Source organism: Hesperophylax consimilis, chromosome 8, assembly GCF_061612785.1.
Source record: "Hesperophylax consimilis isolate HC1 chromosome 8, BYU_Hcon_1.0, whole genome shotgun sequence".
NCBI classification, from domain to species: domain Eukaryota; kingdom Metazoa; phylum Arthropoda; class Insecta; order Trichoptera; family Limnephilidae; genus Hesperophylax; species Hesperophylax consimilis.
Window position 1 is genome coordinate 36,266,176 of NC_142843.1, and position 17,174 is coordinate 36,283,349.

General features: G+C 37.0%; 1 protein-coding gene across 1 annotated transcript; it reads right to left on the reverse strand.

The window, feature by feature from the left end:
* Positions 1-4,652: 4,652 nt before the first annotated feature.
* On the reverse strand, positions 4,653-13,608 carry LOC149421963 (uncharacterized). The gene is made up of 2 exons (XM_089634340.1): positions 6,149-13,608; positions 4,653-5,263 (listed from the first exon to the last, which is right to left on the reverse strand). Exons 1-2 carry the CDS (start codon positions 6,452-6,454, stop codon positions 4,655-4,657), a joined length of 915 nt encoding a protein of 304 aa, XP_089490466.1. The 5' UTR covers positions 6,455-13,608; the 3' UTR covers positions 4,653-4,654.
* Positions 13,609-17,174: the final 3,566 nt, after the last annotated feature.

Below are 17,174 nucleotides of genomic sequence, written 5' to 3' on the forward strand. Positions count from 1 at the left end.
TTTTATACTATTGAATCAATTAATTTTGTATTGAAAATGAGAAAATAAAATCAAATATTTTATATGCAAAGCTTAAGAAAAAATGTTTAAAAAAAAGCATTATGGACTTGAGTCCTTCTGCTTCAAAATGAAATTGAATATTTTGGTAAGACACATGGTATATTATAAAAGGATCAATGTTGAAAACTTCATTTGGAAGTAAAACAATAAGTATATAACAGGTAAATAAAAATATCTATTTTATTTATATATATTTTTTTATTTAATTAAAATTATTATTACAAATTATTGGTATTTTCAATATCTTCTTCATCTGACAGAGGATACTCTGGCATACTGGCCTTATGAGTTAAGTTTTTGTAAAAAAAGTGCAGTGGCTCTGGTACCCACTGTAACATCTTTTGTAGATCACCAAATTTTGGTGTATTTAATGCGATTTGATTTGTATTTACCTGGGGCAATAAATCCGGGGTGCTCAAAACACCTCTCCTTTTCCTCCTAACATCTAATATTTTAAATTCAGTTTCCTGAAAATCATTTTTATACAGTATCATCCCCGGCACATTTACATCAGCTCGTAGCCATAATACCGTTGATATTAGGAAATCCTCACCATTCATATTCTTCTTTCGAGATACAAATGGAGATTGTGAACCATTGTATAGCGAATTAAAATTTTTGAAATTTTCTAAGTTCATTGAGTGTACAATGTACTGATTATCAGTTTTGCAATATCTGATGAACTGTTCCCAGTCGTGCGGTAAAAATATTTGGAATTGGTTAGTTTTTTTTTTTGCCCTTTCAATCACTGAATGGACAGAGTCTACTTCCAGGTGAGTGTGACCACGTAATAAAAATTTATGATTAATTATCTTGAGGTTTTTAATTTTTTGTAAAACCAGCCATACGTAGGATATGGCTATTGTTATATTTCTATTTTGACCTGCACAGTTGTCAGACCATATGGTTATTTCTTCAACATTATCCCCCATATCGCTGTATATCCACTTTAAGAGGCAAGAAGCTACTTCATTTGCCCCCCTGGCACCGACTGTCTCATTCCATGTGCAACAATATGCCTTGTCATTGGTGCTGTCCAGAATGGTCTCGTTTAAAACCCATAATTTTCTCAAATAAAAGGATTGAGAATTACTCAAAAACGGACACGGGAGACATTTTTCCATGTCAATCATCAAAACTACTTCAGAAGACAACGACTTCCCTCGCAACTTATCCAATTTTTTTAAACTGTATCGCACGTTCGCCTCTTGTAAATGCTTTTCTTTTTCCTTTTCGAGTTTTATTTTGTTTATATCAGTAGCATTTTTTATCCTCACTGTATAGTGATCACAAACATCACAGGTGTCGTTTGCTGGTGGATGAAAACTTAAATTGAATTTCTCATTGAAGATTTTACGGTAGATCCATTCTTTTTCATGATTTTGAGGATACAACTCGGTATATAGTTTATACATTAGACTAACATTCAAATGCGTACCCAGATATTTTCTGCTACTCCTCTCACGTGAATAATGGCAATCGTAACTGGGAAACGATTCTATATGACTGATTATTGTTTTAATAGCGTTATCATTTAGCTTATTTGCAGGGGGATGGCGTCCTCTACTATCCGGAGGTAGAACTGAGCCTGTGCACTGTAACTTTTTAGCCAACGCGAGAGTGACTAATTTATCACTCACATTAAACGTATTTAGAAACATTGTCTTACAGACTCTCATTCTATTTTGATCTTTTCCTACTGCCAGAAAATAATTTCTTGTTTTTTTTCTTTTTAATAGTTTAGTGTTATCACATGGTCGTGGTCGTTCAATATCTTTTACATCTATTAGTGATACAATAAGTTGACGGCGTAAATCCCAACTTTCAGTTTTCCAAAATCTATTATGCATGTCTTGTCGCTGTTGGTGCGTTATAAGATTACAATTCCTAAGACAACGCTGGTCGCATCTAGTTTTCAATACTTTTGCTTGGATCCACTTATTACTAACGGCAGACCTGTATTGAACTCCTTTAAGGCGTTTGTCCTTTGCTTGCTGTCTTCTCCATTCAGCTTGGTTACGAACTCTCTTTCTTCCAAGTTGTTTTTTCTGGGTAGAGGACTCGTTGACCAAGATAGAATGGTCAACCTCTTCTGTGTGAATGGAGATAGGGGTCTCTTCTAAATGAGATGAGCGGGGAATAATATGTACATTTTATAATTCGTTATTGTGATTAAAAGACCTGTTTTCGGTCCATTCGGGGTCTTAATCAGAGTCATCCAATTCCGACGAGTCGTACAGTGCATCAACTAATGAACATTTAGATGTGCTTTGAACCTGGGATATCTGAGACGTCGATGGCAATTTAATGTGAGTGGAATACAATTGACGATTCTTATCAAAGGTTGTTGAACATTCTGAAAAAAAAATATACATATAAATGCGCTCAAAACCATTATATTTATAATATTATCGATTTAATTTTATACTAGAAGTATTAAGGCAGTAAAACGTTATATTTATACTTTTTAAATATGTATGTAAATTAATTAACTCACCCTGTGAAATACTTTCTATTTCGTTTTTTTGTTGAGAAATCAGTGTCGTTTCTCCCTGGGAAATCATTGGAAGTGGTAATTCATCATTGATTATAATATTATCAGTTTCATAACAATAATAAGAATCGTATGCTGAAAAAATAGAAAAACGATAACTTCTTTTCCATCCCTATATGGTCTAAAAAGTACTATAATCATGAGGTAAAATGTTACTACATAAATAACTCACATCGCAGGTCTTCAATAATAATATCACTTGTTGGTAATATTATATCTGCACCTATGTTTCCATCAGTGTCTTCAGAAGAATTTGTTATGCCTATGTACACACTTAATACATTAATACACGTAAATACTATTTTTTATAATAATTTATTGCATTCCATAGTAATGTATTATTTAAGTACTCTATTATTTTTTATGAATGTTAAATGTAATGACAGCGGCCTGTAGGAAAAAACCGTGAAACATGATTCCAATGATAACAGTAGATGGTATTCCTGATAACACAATGATAAATAATATTACTTTTGATAAATACTCACTAATTCCCTGTGGTGTTTCATCTTTTTCCTCTCCAATCGGCGTATTATTTCGATTGTGTTCGGACATTGCCATTTTAAGCATTTTTATTGTTCTTGACGACATTTTTAAAAATTAAATGATCGATATTCGAGTAGATTTTTGTAGACATATACGACACATGGCTTTTTCGGCACATCCGGCATTTTCTTAATAATTAAATATGCATTTTATAAATAAAAAAATATGCATTTTATAAATAAAAAAATATGAAATTAAACAAATTTATTGATTTTCTTACTAAACTTTTAATTTTGGTCCGACAATAAAGTCTGTTATACAAATGGCAATGAAGTGTAATGTGTGACCTACTTTAGTGAAGAGTCGCCTCCGGGGTGAAGAGCGCAGCGGGACAGTGTGTGGACAGTGTGTGCTGGTGGCGGTGCTGGTAGAGCTGGCTGTGGAACTCGTTGTGGTGCTGGTGCTGGTTGTGGCAAAGGTGATTGTGGTCGGGCAGCAGCTACGTTTGTGGGCGAAATCTGTAATAATAAAACACCATTTGCAAACTTTTATTCTATCTTTATACATTAAATACAAGTTCAGTTTCGATAGAACAATCAATATTTTAATAAAATTATTATCATCGTACAAATTTATCTTTTGAATAAAATAAAGCTACAATATTTACCTTTGCAGAATACGAATTACTATCGTGACAGTTGCTGTCCACCGCAAATTCATTGGGCAACATGTCCACCAGTGAGTAGATTTCCTCCGACGGACTTGTCGGTCTCGGCCCTCCACCGGTTGCCATTATCGCCCTACGATAGAGGCTCAGTGTGTTTTTGGATGTTAATTTGTACAGTTTCCACTGTGCTTGGATTTGAGATAGATCCCTTGGGATATCGCTCAGGGTGTTAAATCTGAAAAATAGTGGATTATTAATTAAGTGGCATAAGTAGGTACATTGATCTTAACCAATGAATTATTTACAACGGTTATTTTTTATTAAAAATAGATACTTACCAAAGCTATGAAGGGAAGTGTAGAAAAGTTAAAAATACATAGGTATACTTACTTCATTACGATACTTTTCCAAGCCTCCCTCTTGGAAATTAGGGTATTTGTATTAGAATTTTTATTCTCCACCACTTTAATGTGATCAGCCATGCAATCCTTTAATAACGCCTACACGGAAAACAATCATTAAACACTAATTTCAAATAAATAAAACATTACAGCCAAGATAAGAGGTTAAAAACAAACCTTTTCAACATCACCCCAATTTTTATTCCGCTTCCTTCTAATTTTCAATTCGGTTTTAATCATATTGCCCGGCATTCGATGACAGAATCTGACATATGAATAAACGTGAAGTTGGTTGCACGCCGCGGAATGCGAAATAAATCAGAGTGTTGCCACTCTAAAAAAACCATAACAAATAATCCATCTAATCTCTCTATGGGTATAATATATTAAATCAGCGGTTTAGGCCCCAACTCCAGTATAGCTAGTACAACGCTGGAACGGCGATTTAGCGATTTTTCATGAGTAAGACAGATAATCTTTAAAAAATTAAGCATTATAGTACGCGGCGTCAATCACATTTCGAACAATATTTGTGTATTCTTGATTAGCCGGTCGAATACATTCATTTGAAGTGATGATAATCTGTGAAGCAGCAGAAGTTGGGTTTTGTTCGGGAATATGGATTTCTGGAGGTGACAAGTGGTGGTGCATTGATGGATCGGAGTAACTGCTGTGTGAAGTATCTGCTCTCTGATAGTGTGATGTAGATAGTTCTGAATGAGTTGAAACTGGTGAAAATGATGCTGAAGTACGTTGTTCATGACGCAAAAACATATTGTATATGTCACAAACAAATTGCGTTCTTTCGTCCTCAGGTAATTTTCTCAACTTTTTGGCTATAACTTTGCCATGTAAGTCACACTCATCGTCTTCTTCAATTCGTCGCCTCTTTAAAGTTTCTTTTGGAGTAACCAGAGCATCCCTAACTGTTTCTCCAGCAGCCACAAGTTCTATAGGGTTATTACGACGACGAACTGTTGGTGTTCTTATAGGTAGACTATCTTCTTCTTCAGTTGCTCTCGTAGATTGACTATCGTCTACAGTTGCATCAAAACTCTCCTCCTCTTCGTCGATCACCGACGACGATGATCCATCCTGAAATAGATAAAATATTTAATTAATGTATTCTTTTATTTTTACAGTTGCCAACGAGAGCAGAAGAGTGGCTGGATATCGAAAAAGGATTTGCACATAAATTTCCTCATGCTATCGGTTCAATTGATGGAAAACATGTAGTGATAGAATGTCCAATTAACTCAGGATCGGAATACATTAACTATAAGAAAACATTTAGTATTGTATTGTTGGCTTTAGTAGATAGTAATTATAATTTTATCTTCGCAGACATAGGCTGTCAAGGCAGAATTAGCGATGGTGGGGTGTTAAGAAATAGTTCATTGTGGAAAAAAATATGTCGTAATGAGTTAAATTTACCAACACCGCGTCCTTTACCAATTTCAAACCAAAATATACCCTATATTTTTTTAGGAGACGGTGCCTTTGCACTTACAGAACATGTTATGAAACCTTATCCTGGTAACCATGATTGGGGATCGCCAAAACGTAAATTTAATCAAAGGTTATCTAGTGCTAGGGTTGTAGTTGAAAATACGTTTGGAATACTAGTGTCAAAATTCAGAATATTTAAAAAACCAATTAAATTAAATCCTGAAAAAGTTACACTTCTGACATTAACATGTATATTATTGCATAATTTCTTAAGAAAAAGTTCCACTTCCTCAAAGATTTATACTCCGCCCGGAACAGTGGATGTAATTGATGAGAACAACACATTAATTATACCTGGTTTATGGAGAAATGAAATTGGGACGGATTGTGCGATACGTCAAATACCTCATTTACCACGCCGACCCGCTCTAAGCGCTCGTGATATAAGAGACGAGTTCACGAAATACTTTGAAAATAATTAGTTAAGTAAATGTTGTAATTTTAAAATAATAAAGATATATTAATACTTACAGTATTTGTTGTTTTTTTGCATTTCGCATTATCTCCAAGAAATGAGTTCATGGTTTCATAAGCAAACCATATGGGTTTGTAGATTTCACTTGAGCTCGCACCGCTGTGGATAGAATCCTTTAGAGTGTGGATGCGTTCACGTTTGCGGCGTTCGCGCGCCGCAAACCCTTTGTCGCGGGCCAAAAAACCGACAAATATCGGGGAATGGCGCGAACGCGAAGATTGCGAAGGCGTGAACAAGATCCACACTCGCGTTTCGCGGCCTTCGCGGCCGTTCGCGCCGTGAGTGTAGAGCGCGCATAACATGAATAAAAAAATAAATATTACGAAATGTTAAAAAAAAATTGTATGTATGCTCTTGTTAAGCATTAAATTAGATATAAAAGACATAAAAAATATAGAATGTTGTGAATTTTATTGTGCTCCTGCGCTTGCAAGTAAGATATAATTTCAATAGACATAAAAATAATAAAATGTTGTACACATTTTTGTGTTCCTGCGCATACAAGCAAGGTATGAAAATCAATTTATAAGACATAAAAATTATAAAATGTTGTTGTAAAAATTTTTGTGTTCCTGCGCGTGTAAGTAAGGAATTAAATTGGTTAGGTCTTTTTTCTTTTCTTCCGTTATTCTGCTTCTGCAATTCAGCACTGGTATGAAATAGTTATTTAAATCGGATAATTTTTTGTTTTTTTTCAATAATTTTACGATTTTCCAGGGCTCCAAAGTGTTGTGCGTCTCCTTTATTTTGACAACAAAAGGGTTGTCGCTTACAAATTTCAAGCGATGAGCCTTCGTTAGCTGCATGGTGGTGGTGTTTAAAAATGTTTCGGCGGCCAATTTGAAATCCAAGAAATCATCTGTTTTCATTGAAATGACGTGGAAAGGCTGCTTGTGACGAGTACTTTGCACCATATCTATAAGATCTGCAGGAACCATGGAATTTGTCACTCGTTTCCTTTTTTCAATTAGAGCAAAGTCTCTGTCGCAGCTGAGGAATGAGTGCCCGCTCATTAAAAATTTATGTTCTATCGTATTAAAAACTCCTTTATATACAAGATAGGCCCATAAGAATATCATCATTTTATTTTTATTTTGCCCACTGCAATTATCACTCCACATGATTAGATACTCCTTTCGTAAGAAGTTATTGGAAAATTTTTTATAAATGCATGATGCTATCTCATTTCCCCCTCTTCCTGTTATGGCTTCATGCCACATGTGCATATACCCATCACCAGTATTTTCAATGTGCACACCCAAGTTAAAATTTGACAATTGTCGAGAGTAATACATGGGCCCATGCGTTAAAGATGGCGTCAATAAAACCTGTTGCAAGTCCATGGCGGCAGTGCATGTATTGCTACTCGGAATTTGAGATTTTTTAATGTCAAGTGACATCTGTTTTGTAGCTTTTTCGGCTTTTCGATGGTGAAGCTCCAGTTGATTTTTAAATGTTGCTTTATTCGAAGGATCAGCATTTATTTTAGCAACATAGAGGTCACAAGTTGCACACGTATCAGTTCGTTTCTGGCCAAATTTTAAGCTTGGAAATTCCTTCTCAAAAATTTTTGAATAGAATTTATAGGCAACTTTTGACTGCGGGAATGATGCTTGAAATGATTTGAACAGCCGATGTTTATTAAGATCAGGACTTAGATACTCTTTCTCTGATCTTGCACGACCGTAATGGCTTACAAGTCTGGGAAACATATTTACATGTTTTTTAATGTCATCCTCATCTTCATTGGTATATATTCGTTTTTTTTTTACTAATATTTCCCCTTGATTCCGTAAATGTTGTGTGGCCTTGTTTTTTTTTATTAATGAGAACCTGAATCTTTTTCGGAGAAAGGGAAAAAATATTCATGAATGTTGCTTTGCACACGCTGACAACATTTCCCTTGCCATCTGGAAGCATGTAATATGCCGTGCACTGTCGCTTACTTAATGCAGGAGATTCATAGGTTCCGTGCCTTCTCCTTTTAATTTCCGTCAGTTGAATAAGCCCCATGAGAAAAGAAGATTGCTTTTCATTATTCGACAAGCCATAAAAATCCGTGAACAATGACAGCTTTTGGTCGGCAGCTATTTCTTTGCATTTGTAGCGGCATTTGCAGATACACTTGAAAAAAAAAATTTACGTAAATGAAAGCAAAACAGATAAAATACCAAAGCATTCCCTTTAACAAAATCTTACGCCAGTGCTATCCATAATTTGGATAGTATTATTATAAATAATGAGTTAATAACACATTTTTTTAATATTCTATGTAAATTTATAGGTATTGACAAAAAATTACAGGTCAGCACATCACTAGCGCTTATAGAGTGATTGGTCACCTAGCATAGAAAACCGTTGGAGATTAAAACAACGTACTAACCTCTTGATTTGGCGGTCGTTTTGCAGGAATCAACTTTCTACTTGATGAAGTATATTCTTGTCCAGAATCCTTCAACTTCTTTCTGGCCACTTGAACACTTTTTTCACCATTTTGACCCCTTTTTATGCCACCGCCTTGCGCAGAAACCGGCTCGTTGTCACCCATTTTGATACTAACGCGTCTGACTGGCGATGGCACTTGGACCCTTTTAAAGGGGAAATGACGTTCGGTACTTACAACCAACGCCATCTTCCAATTTTTTTTAGAATTATTTACGTTATCTGTTGCACTTGTACCCTTCTGTAGGACATTGGCCTTGGCACATGCTATCCATTTCTTAAATAAAATCGTTATAGGTGTTTTTGGCACTTATAGCCTTTTAAGTTTCCGGTATTCAATTATGGACATGAAGAATATTATTCCTATAAAATGTCTTATTTCCTGGCTTGTAACATTTATAGGCTTACTGGCATCTTTTTCCACACTATACAGGTTTGTTTCCTCTCTCATAAGATCGATAAAGGCTCAATCATAGAATTAAATAAATATGAAAATACCCGATAAGGTGTCTGCAGCTCTAATATTTCTTTGGGTAAGATAGAAGATCCCCGAAACTTCATCTGGTCTTTGCTAAGCTCTAAGTTTTTATTTTTCCATAAAATATTTGTCTAAGAAGCACGTGAACTTCTTGAAGTAATAGTTGAACTGGTACTCGGTATTGGAACACCAGACGGTGTCTCATATTGCGCAACTGTAGTGTTTATAAGTGGTATAGTGACAAGATGTTGTTGTCCCGTTCTTCTGGATCTGGTATTTCTGGTTCCTCATCCAAATCTTCGCGTAAATTCTGCCCATTCCGTTCACTTATGTGCGATGGATCAGCTATGTCATCGTCATCTGAGTAGTCTAAGCCATCATCACTATTTTTCCAATGGCCCAGAATGTCTTCCAATTCTTGAGTTGTCAAAGATGGAACTTTGGCACCTAAACGTGGAAGCCTCCAACTCATAATGAGACTGACAGAAAAAAACATACTTTCTAGAAACAAACTAATGGATTATAATAGTTAAGCGCATTGATGCATTACTGCATCACATAACAAAAGTGTAGCGTATCCCTGTAAATATAGTAAAATTCATTGAAAGTACATCAAATTGATCAAAAATTAGCACTTACTGCCGTTGTTCCTAATCCTACTTATCAACTGATGAGCCGAAATTTTGGCTCAAATGCACAACTAAGCTCTTCCCAACGCAAAAGTGACCACCGAGCGACTGACCAAGAGCACCGAACTAACTCGTCAGGGTGCTCTTCTGGATTTGGGCCATTTTCTGGGGGCTCCATCTCCTTATGAAGTATGCACAAGTTGTGTAATACAGCAGCTGCGACAATTGTGTCCTGCACTCTGTCTTTTTTGATCCTCAGTTTCAGCGATAAAGCTGGAAAACGCCTTATCCAAACCCCGAACGCTCTCTCAACTGTGTTTCGAGTCCTTATATGGCTCTCATTGTAAAGAAGTTCTGCAGGGGTCGCTGGGAGGCGAAGTGGCGTCAACAGGTAATCGCAGTTTGCGTAACCCTCGTCACCTAAAAGGTGACGTTCACCAAATTCTTTGGCCATCAGTCGCCCTTTGATAGCACTATTGTTAAAAATAGTGTTATCGTGGGCAGAGCCCGGCCAGCGTGCGACTATGTCCATAAACTTTAGTTTGGCGTCCACAACAGCCTGCACGTTGTATGAAAATACTGATTTCCTGTTGCGGAACACCTCAGCATCATCCCCTCCTGGAGACTGGATAGGAATGTGAGTTCCATCGATGGCTCCTATCACACTGGGAAATTTTGCAATGGTGTAGAATGCACATGCAACCTCGGACATCTCTGCCTCATTTACTGGCATATTTATATACTGTGGCCTCAGTCGAACAATTGCTTTAATTACCCGCCACACGACTCTGGAGGGTTGAGTTATGGAGTCCGCATAAGTCACCATTGCTCATATGGAAACTTCCAGTGGACAGAAATCTCAATGTCATCAATACTTGGTCAATGGGGCTGACAGCTTTGTTCCTAGAAAAATATTTCTGTGAGTATTTAAAAATAAATGACGACCTGTTATAATATATACGATATTACACGGAAAAAATATAATTTACCTTCCAGTAGTCGTAATATCTCCCTCAATTTGATCCGTCACAAATTTTGCAAGCTCTTTCGACATGCGATACCGTGCCGAAAATTCGGAATCATCCCAAATGACCATATTATTAACACGGTGTCGAAATGTTTTTGGCTTTCGCTGTAAAACATATTGCATGACGAATTCATCTTCACTACTGTCATCTTCGATAATATTAATCATGATTAATAATCGTTTCGTAACAACACTCAACAGAAGAACCTTATATACGTATAGAACTGTCAAATATGTCAAAATGGCGGAGTAACTCGAGAATTGCGAATAACTCGCGAGTAACTCTCGGATTTCGGGAAGTTAAAACCAAAGTTAAAAGTGACATAAAACCAGGAGTTAAATTGATTGATTGATTGATTAACGCATTTTGGTGAAATTTAACTTTAGCATTTACTTTTATTCTTACTTTTACTATAGCTAGCGTTGAAACAGACGGCCCTTAAGGAACCTAATTTACTGGATTAAGCATGCCTCAGTAAATGACTAGCTATAAAAAGTGTCAAAAGAGCGAAAAAAATTCATCAGCATTCGTGCACTTCAGTCGTTCAAACTTCGTCAGTTTGGTTGTGTCGCGTTTGTCAGTTTAAATTTTATTTTTTATTAATTTGGACAGCGATGATGAAGATATTTTAGATATAATAGATATTGCTGAATGGGCGGAAGTAATTGACGATAATATCGGGTTGCACAGGCGGCGACAAGATGTAGATGTCAACTTCAGAATGTCCAGTTGAATCTCTGATAGGGCAGCCTTCGCGGCCCTCTCCTCGTTGAGGATCCGCAATGCTACTTCTGCCTGGGCAGCCTTCGCCATCCTCTCATTAAGGGTTTGCAACCTTACTTCTGGCTGGGCAGCTTTCGCCACCATTTGCTTATGAAGGATTTCCAGTCGAAGTTTAAATTGCATAACTGTCTCGACCTTTTGTAATTGAAGGATTTCTGTTTGAACATCAGCCTGGGAAACTAAAGCCTGCTTCTTCTTTATCTCCAGGTCTCTCATATCCTTTCTCTTTGTTCCTTCCGTTTCCAGTTTAGCGGCTGCGACTCTTTGAAGGTCACTAAGGAGTGAGTCCTTCACCGTTTTTTTAACACATTCGCCTCTTAAATCCCTTCCTGGGAACTGAAGGTGGGAAAGTTGGTACTGAGATCACTGGAGTTTCAGGAAGTGAAGTCGGATTTTCATTCTGAAAAACATCACAAGAATATCAACGTAATTCGTTTTATAACTAACAACAAATATTTATTTTATATGGTTAACCCATTCATGACGAACTATTTTTTTTTCGAATTTCGCGCGGAAAATTCACAGAGTGGTTGGTTTTGAAAGTAGAATAAGAACGTTTTTTTCGGAATTTGAAAAAATCGTCTCCTCATCCCCCAGGAGCCTCGAGAAGGATGAGGTCCATATGGATCTTTCGGCAAATAACTAGTCAGAAATTTCATTTTTTCATCTTTATTGTTCAAAAAGTGTAATTTTCAACAACATTATTTAGTGTGATAGCCCTCGAAGCATTTCACGCATAGTCCGACCTTACATGTGATGCAACGGATGCGCTGCTTGCTTTTACAAGATGCACAAGACAGTTTTCCTCCCTTATTAGTCTCAGTTATCGGTATTGGCCCAGGATAATGGGGGACGGAGGTATCATTCTGCATCGCCGTTTGACCTATTTTGGTGAGTTTGTCGGGTGCCTTGAAGTATTTCTTGATAGAATACTTCTCGCAGTAATGCTTTGATATTTCTTCACGGAATTCTAACTGCCCCAATTTAAAATTGCCCGTGGCTTTGCGCTTCAGAAGCCAGCAATTCTGAATGGTTACATCAATGGCCCAGGTAAAAATGGACCACCACCATTTCTGTTGGCGAACAGTAATGCGATAACATGCAACGTTTTGGTCCATTCTGTCAGTGCCGCCCATATTCGTGTTATATTGATGAATTGCATATGGCCTCTGTATACTGATCTTTTTTTGCTCCTTCCGTGAGTAACGGCTTGCTAGATCCAATGGATTCTTTCCGTATTTTGTTGAAGCTACAGAACAAACAGCGTTATCAACCCATTGAGTAACGTAGATGGCGGTCTTGCCAAATGATGTCTGCGCACTTTCAGTATGTCCTCGAGAAAGCACACCTTTGTTGTATTTTGACATTGTTGCCTTCTTCTTGGGGATAGGAGATGAACTGGGAATCTGATTGTCTCGAATTGTACCTGTGCCATTGTATCCATAAAAATGCAAATAGTACAGCAATGGCATACCCGTAAAAAGATTATCAAAGTAGAAGTGATATGGCAATTCGCGCTTTTCCACTGGCAATTGATCGACCAACATAAGTAGTGGTGAAGCATTCAAGCCTACAATACCATACTTCTTTGGAATCCGGGGATTGCTGCCTTGGTAGATCTCAAAATTGATCAAGTAACCGGAGGGTGTATTTAGGCTCCACACTTTATTTATTTATTATTTATTTATTTATTTATTTTCATGTTCTCCGTAAAACGGTTATTCACCAATACATTATGGAGAAGATTACAAATTAGACAAAAAGTATAGCAAAACACAAAAAAAGGTCAGTTTCACTACTTTGTGACATACGTCAAAAGATAATTGTTAAACTGCCTGTAGGTTACGTTAAAAATGTCGATGGTCAATGCAGACTCGTTGAGCAGTTCAGTCGCTCTGTTGACTGGGGCGTTCTGATAGGCAGAAGTCCTCGCTTTTGGAGCATAAAAAAGGGTATGGGACCTTCCACGAGTATACTTGTCTGGGACATATAAGTTAATCTCTTTCAAAATAGGTGGATTATGTATAGTTCCAGAGATTATCTTAAAAAAATGTTTTCCTAAAAATATTTTTCGGCGGGCTTCTAATGTATTAAGATCGAGCATTCCTGCTAAGAATAAGGATGGATACAGGAAAGGGTAGTACATATATTCCCTCATATATAGGTAACGCATGAATCTCTTTTGTACTTTTTCTATTTCGAGAATATGGTTTTGCTCAGAAGGGGCCCAAATAATGGAGCTATATTCCAAGATACTGCGAACAAGTGCTTCATACGTTCTTCGGATTGCGATTCCGTTGGTAAATGATCTTGAATTACGAAGAACAAATCCAAGCATTTTGTTGGCACGGGAGACAATATCAGATATATGGGATTTGAAAGAGAGATTTGCTTCAAAAATTACGCCAAGGTCTCGAATCTCATTTTTACGTGTTAATTCATGTTTATTAATGTGGTAGGGGAACAGGAATGTATCTTTGGACCTTGTAAATGTAACGACACTGCATTTCTGAATACTGAAGGGTAAGTTGTTCAGTTCCGACCATTTGACAAGAGAATCAAGATCGTTTTGCAGAAGAATGGAATCGATGTAACTTTTGATTGCTTTGAAAAGTTTTATATCGTCAGCAAAAAGGAGATATTTTGAGTGGTTTATAGTGTTGCCAATGTCATTGATGAATAGGAGAAAGAGAAGGGGTCCTAGATTCGATCCCTGGGGAATCCCGGAGTTAGTTTTGTATTCGTGAGAGATATGGTGTCCGTAACTGACATACTGACGACGATTGCGTAAGTAGCTAGCCACAAAAGCGAGGAAATTCTGAGAGAATCCGATGTCACTTAATTTTTTTAATAAAATATCATGGTCGACTTTATCAAATGCTTTCTCGAAGTCTGTATAAATCACATCAACAGGTACAAAATTTTCAAATGAATTATTAATATAGGTAATGAGATTCATAAGATTCGTTGAAGGTGACAGTGTGGGACGAAATCCGTGCTGATTTTCGGTGAGTGCGTGTTTTGTTTGGTTATATATCTGTGAATAAATTATGGTTTCTAAAAGTTTTGCGGGTGCTGACAACACAGCTACAGGTCTGTAATTATCTATTTCTGACTTTTTTCCTTTTTTATGTATAGGCGTTACTTTCGTTAGTTTCCACATTTCCGGAAAGATATTTTTGCGAAGTGATAGGTTAAAAATATGTTTTAGAGGTTGAACAAAATAACTTACATATCTTTTAAGGATTATAGGTGGAATACAATCTGGGCCGACGGAGTATTTAGGTTTTAGCTTATGGAAAGCTGTAATAATATCGTCATCGTTAATTTCATGAATTTGTACAGGTAAAGAGTTAAATGACGATGAAGCTATAGAGGATATGTCAAGTTTGGGGATATTGTCGCTAAATACTGATTGAAAATAGTGTGCGAAACCTGCGGCGATCTCAGACGATCCATCATATTTATTGTCTTTGTAGTCCATGTGGTTAAGTTTGTCACAGCCGCGGCGTTTATCGTTAGTGTAAGACCAAAATCGAGTTGGGTCTGTTATTATACTGTTCTCGGCCTCACGTGTAAAGTCAGTGTAGGCCTGACCAATTAACCGTTTGATTGATTTTCGCAAAGTTTTAAAGTTAGCTAAGGCATGTTCGGATTTTGTTTTTTTCCAAAGATAGTGCATTTTAGTTTTTTCTCGTATGAGGTGAATGATTTCCCCATTAAACCATTTTGGATATTGTCTAACATCTTTGAGCATACGTGTAGATCTTTTCTTAAAACAAATGTTGAAAATATTATTGAGCTGTTCATAAAACATTTCGACAGCTAGATTTACGTCAAGGCAATCGTAATGATTCCAGTGATGTTGTTCTAAGGCATTCTTAAGTGTGTTATCTGAGCTTTCGTGGAAAATCCAACCCATGTTTATGTCTGGAGGCAATGTGTCTGTTTGTATATGTTATTGAGTTGTGTAATCGAATGTGAATGAAAGTGAAGGGTGATGAATATCCTCTCTGACTAATGGGGAGTCATGGCGGCAGATAACAGCATTTTTAGAATTTACATTACTTAATACTAGGTCTAACATGTGTGCATTTATGTTATAAACAGTGTTGAATTGTGTTAAATTATAAAAAGAACAAAAGTAATCGAAAACGTCAATTGGGTTTTTCCCTGAGGGAAAGTTAAAATCACCGAAAATAATAATATTTTTTGATTGTAACTTTACACTTTCACTTATAGTTTTGTCGTAAAATAATTGATACTGTTCAGATGTTGTATTTGGAGGAAAATATACAACACATATATAAATGATGACATTTCTATGCGATACTTTCACCCACAAGTCTTCACCTTGGGTTTCTATGCAGTCCATTCTTTCCGCGTGTGAGTGGCTGTCAGCTCGGAGGGCTAGGAGAGTCCCTCCTCCGCGACTGCCTCTATCCTTCCTGTAGACGTGGTATAGGTTTTCGAATAGCTCCGACGAAAAGGTGCTTGAAGTTAGCCAAGTTTCGGTAAGAGCAATCAGAAGTGGTTTCTGGCACATTACGTTTGTCATGAAGTCGATAATTTTATTATTCAGACTTCGAACGTTCTGGTAGTATATCTGAATCGAATGGGTTTGCCTTTTATGTATTGCTTACATCCATGGCGGCCATAGTATGGAATCATCGATTCATCATAACTTAAATTTTCTTCTGGGTGGAAGTTTCGCATAAACCGTTCAATAAGCCTATCTGTAAATGGACGTAACTTCCACATACGGTCTGCGCTATTGAACTGATTTGGTGAAGCAAAGTGTATCATTTTGTGTATCTGTTCAAATCTATCACGAGACATGGTGGACGCAATCTGCTTATTGTAGAAAGGGCGAGAGCTGCTCCAGTACAATCGAGTTGATGGAATCGGGCATAATCCCGATGTTATAAGTATACCCATGTACGCTTTGATATCCCCGACAGTTAAAGGTGATACTTTATGACTATTTTCAGGGTCTTGCTTGGTCTGATATTTGTTGGATTCTGTAACGATGAATTCGTACATTTCGTTGTCAAAATTTAGTTCAAATAATTCCACCGGTGATAAAGCAGCTACGTCGGTATAATTTCCTTCGGGAAATATGCTAGAAACAATTGGCGTCACATCGTTAGACTTCCATTGAAACATAGTTTTCGGACCAGACATACGTTTTGGAATGCGATAAGGTGGTTCAGCGGGATCATTCACTCTGTCTCCAGTACTAACACGGCATCGTTTCAAAGGAGGCTCGAAAGAAGTGCTTGCAGACGCTTGACCGTGTGATGCTGAAGCGTCGAATAAATTTATGTCGAAGTCACTGAAAGTTGAATCCAAACGCTCGTCTCCGAAATGCTCTAGATTAGGGTTCTCTTGATCTGAATCATAATCGGGCGTATCTTGTCCCTTTTTGTGTCGACGGCGATTTACGATTTGGCAATTAGAAAACAATTGCGCTCGAGAAATATTGGCAATTATTCCACCGTCATCTTCATCAGCTGAATCTGCTCCGGACAAATCACTCTCATTTGGCGGCTCCACATACACATCCACATCCACTACCTCATCATCCTCCAAATTCGTATCCGATTGTTCTTCAAGCAGTAACATCACTTCTTCAACAGTCAGACCCCTAAAAAACACGAAA

Coding starts and splice junctions, on each gene's coding strand:
- LOC149421963 (XM_089634340.1), bottom strand. CDS start 6,454: ATGTTATGCGCGCTCTACACTCACGGCGCGAACGGCCGCGAAGGCCGC. Junction 5,264..6,148: donor GCAAAAAAACAACAAATACT/GTAAGTATTAAT, acceptor TATCTATTTCAG/GATGGATCATCGTCGTCGGT.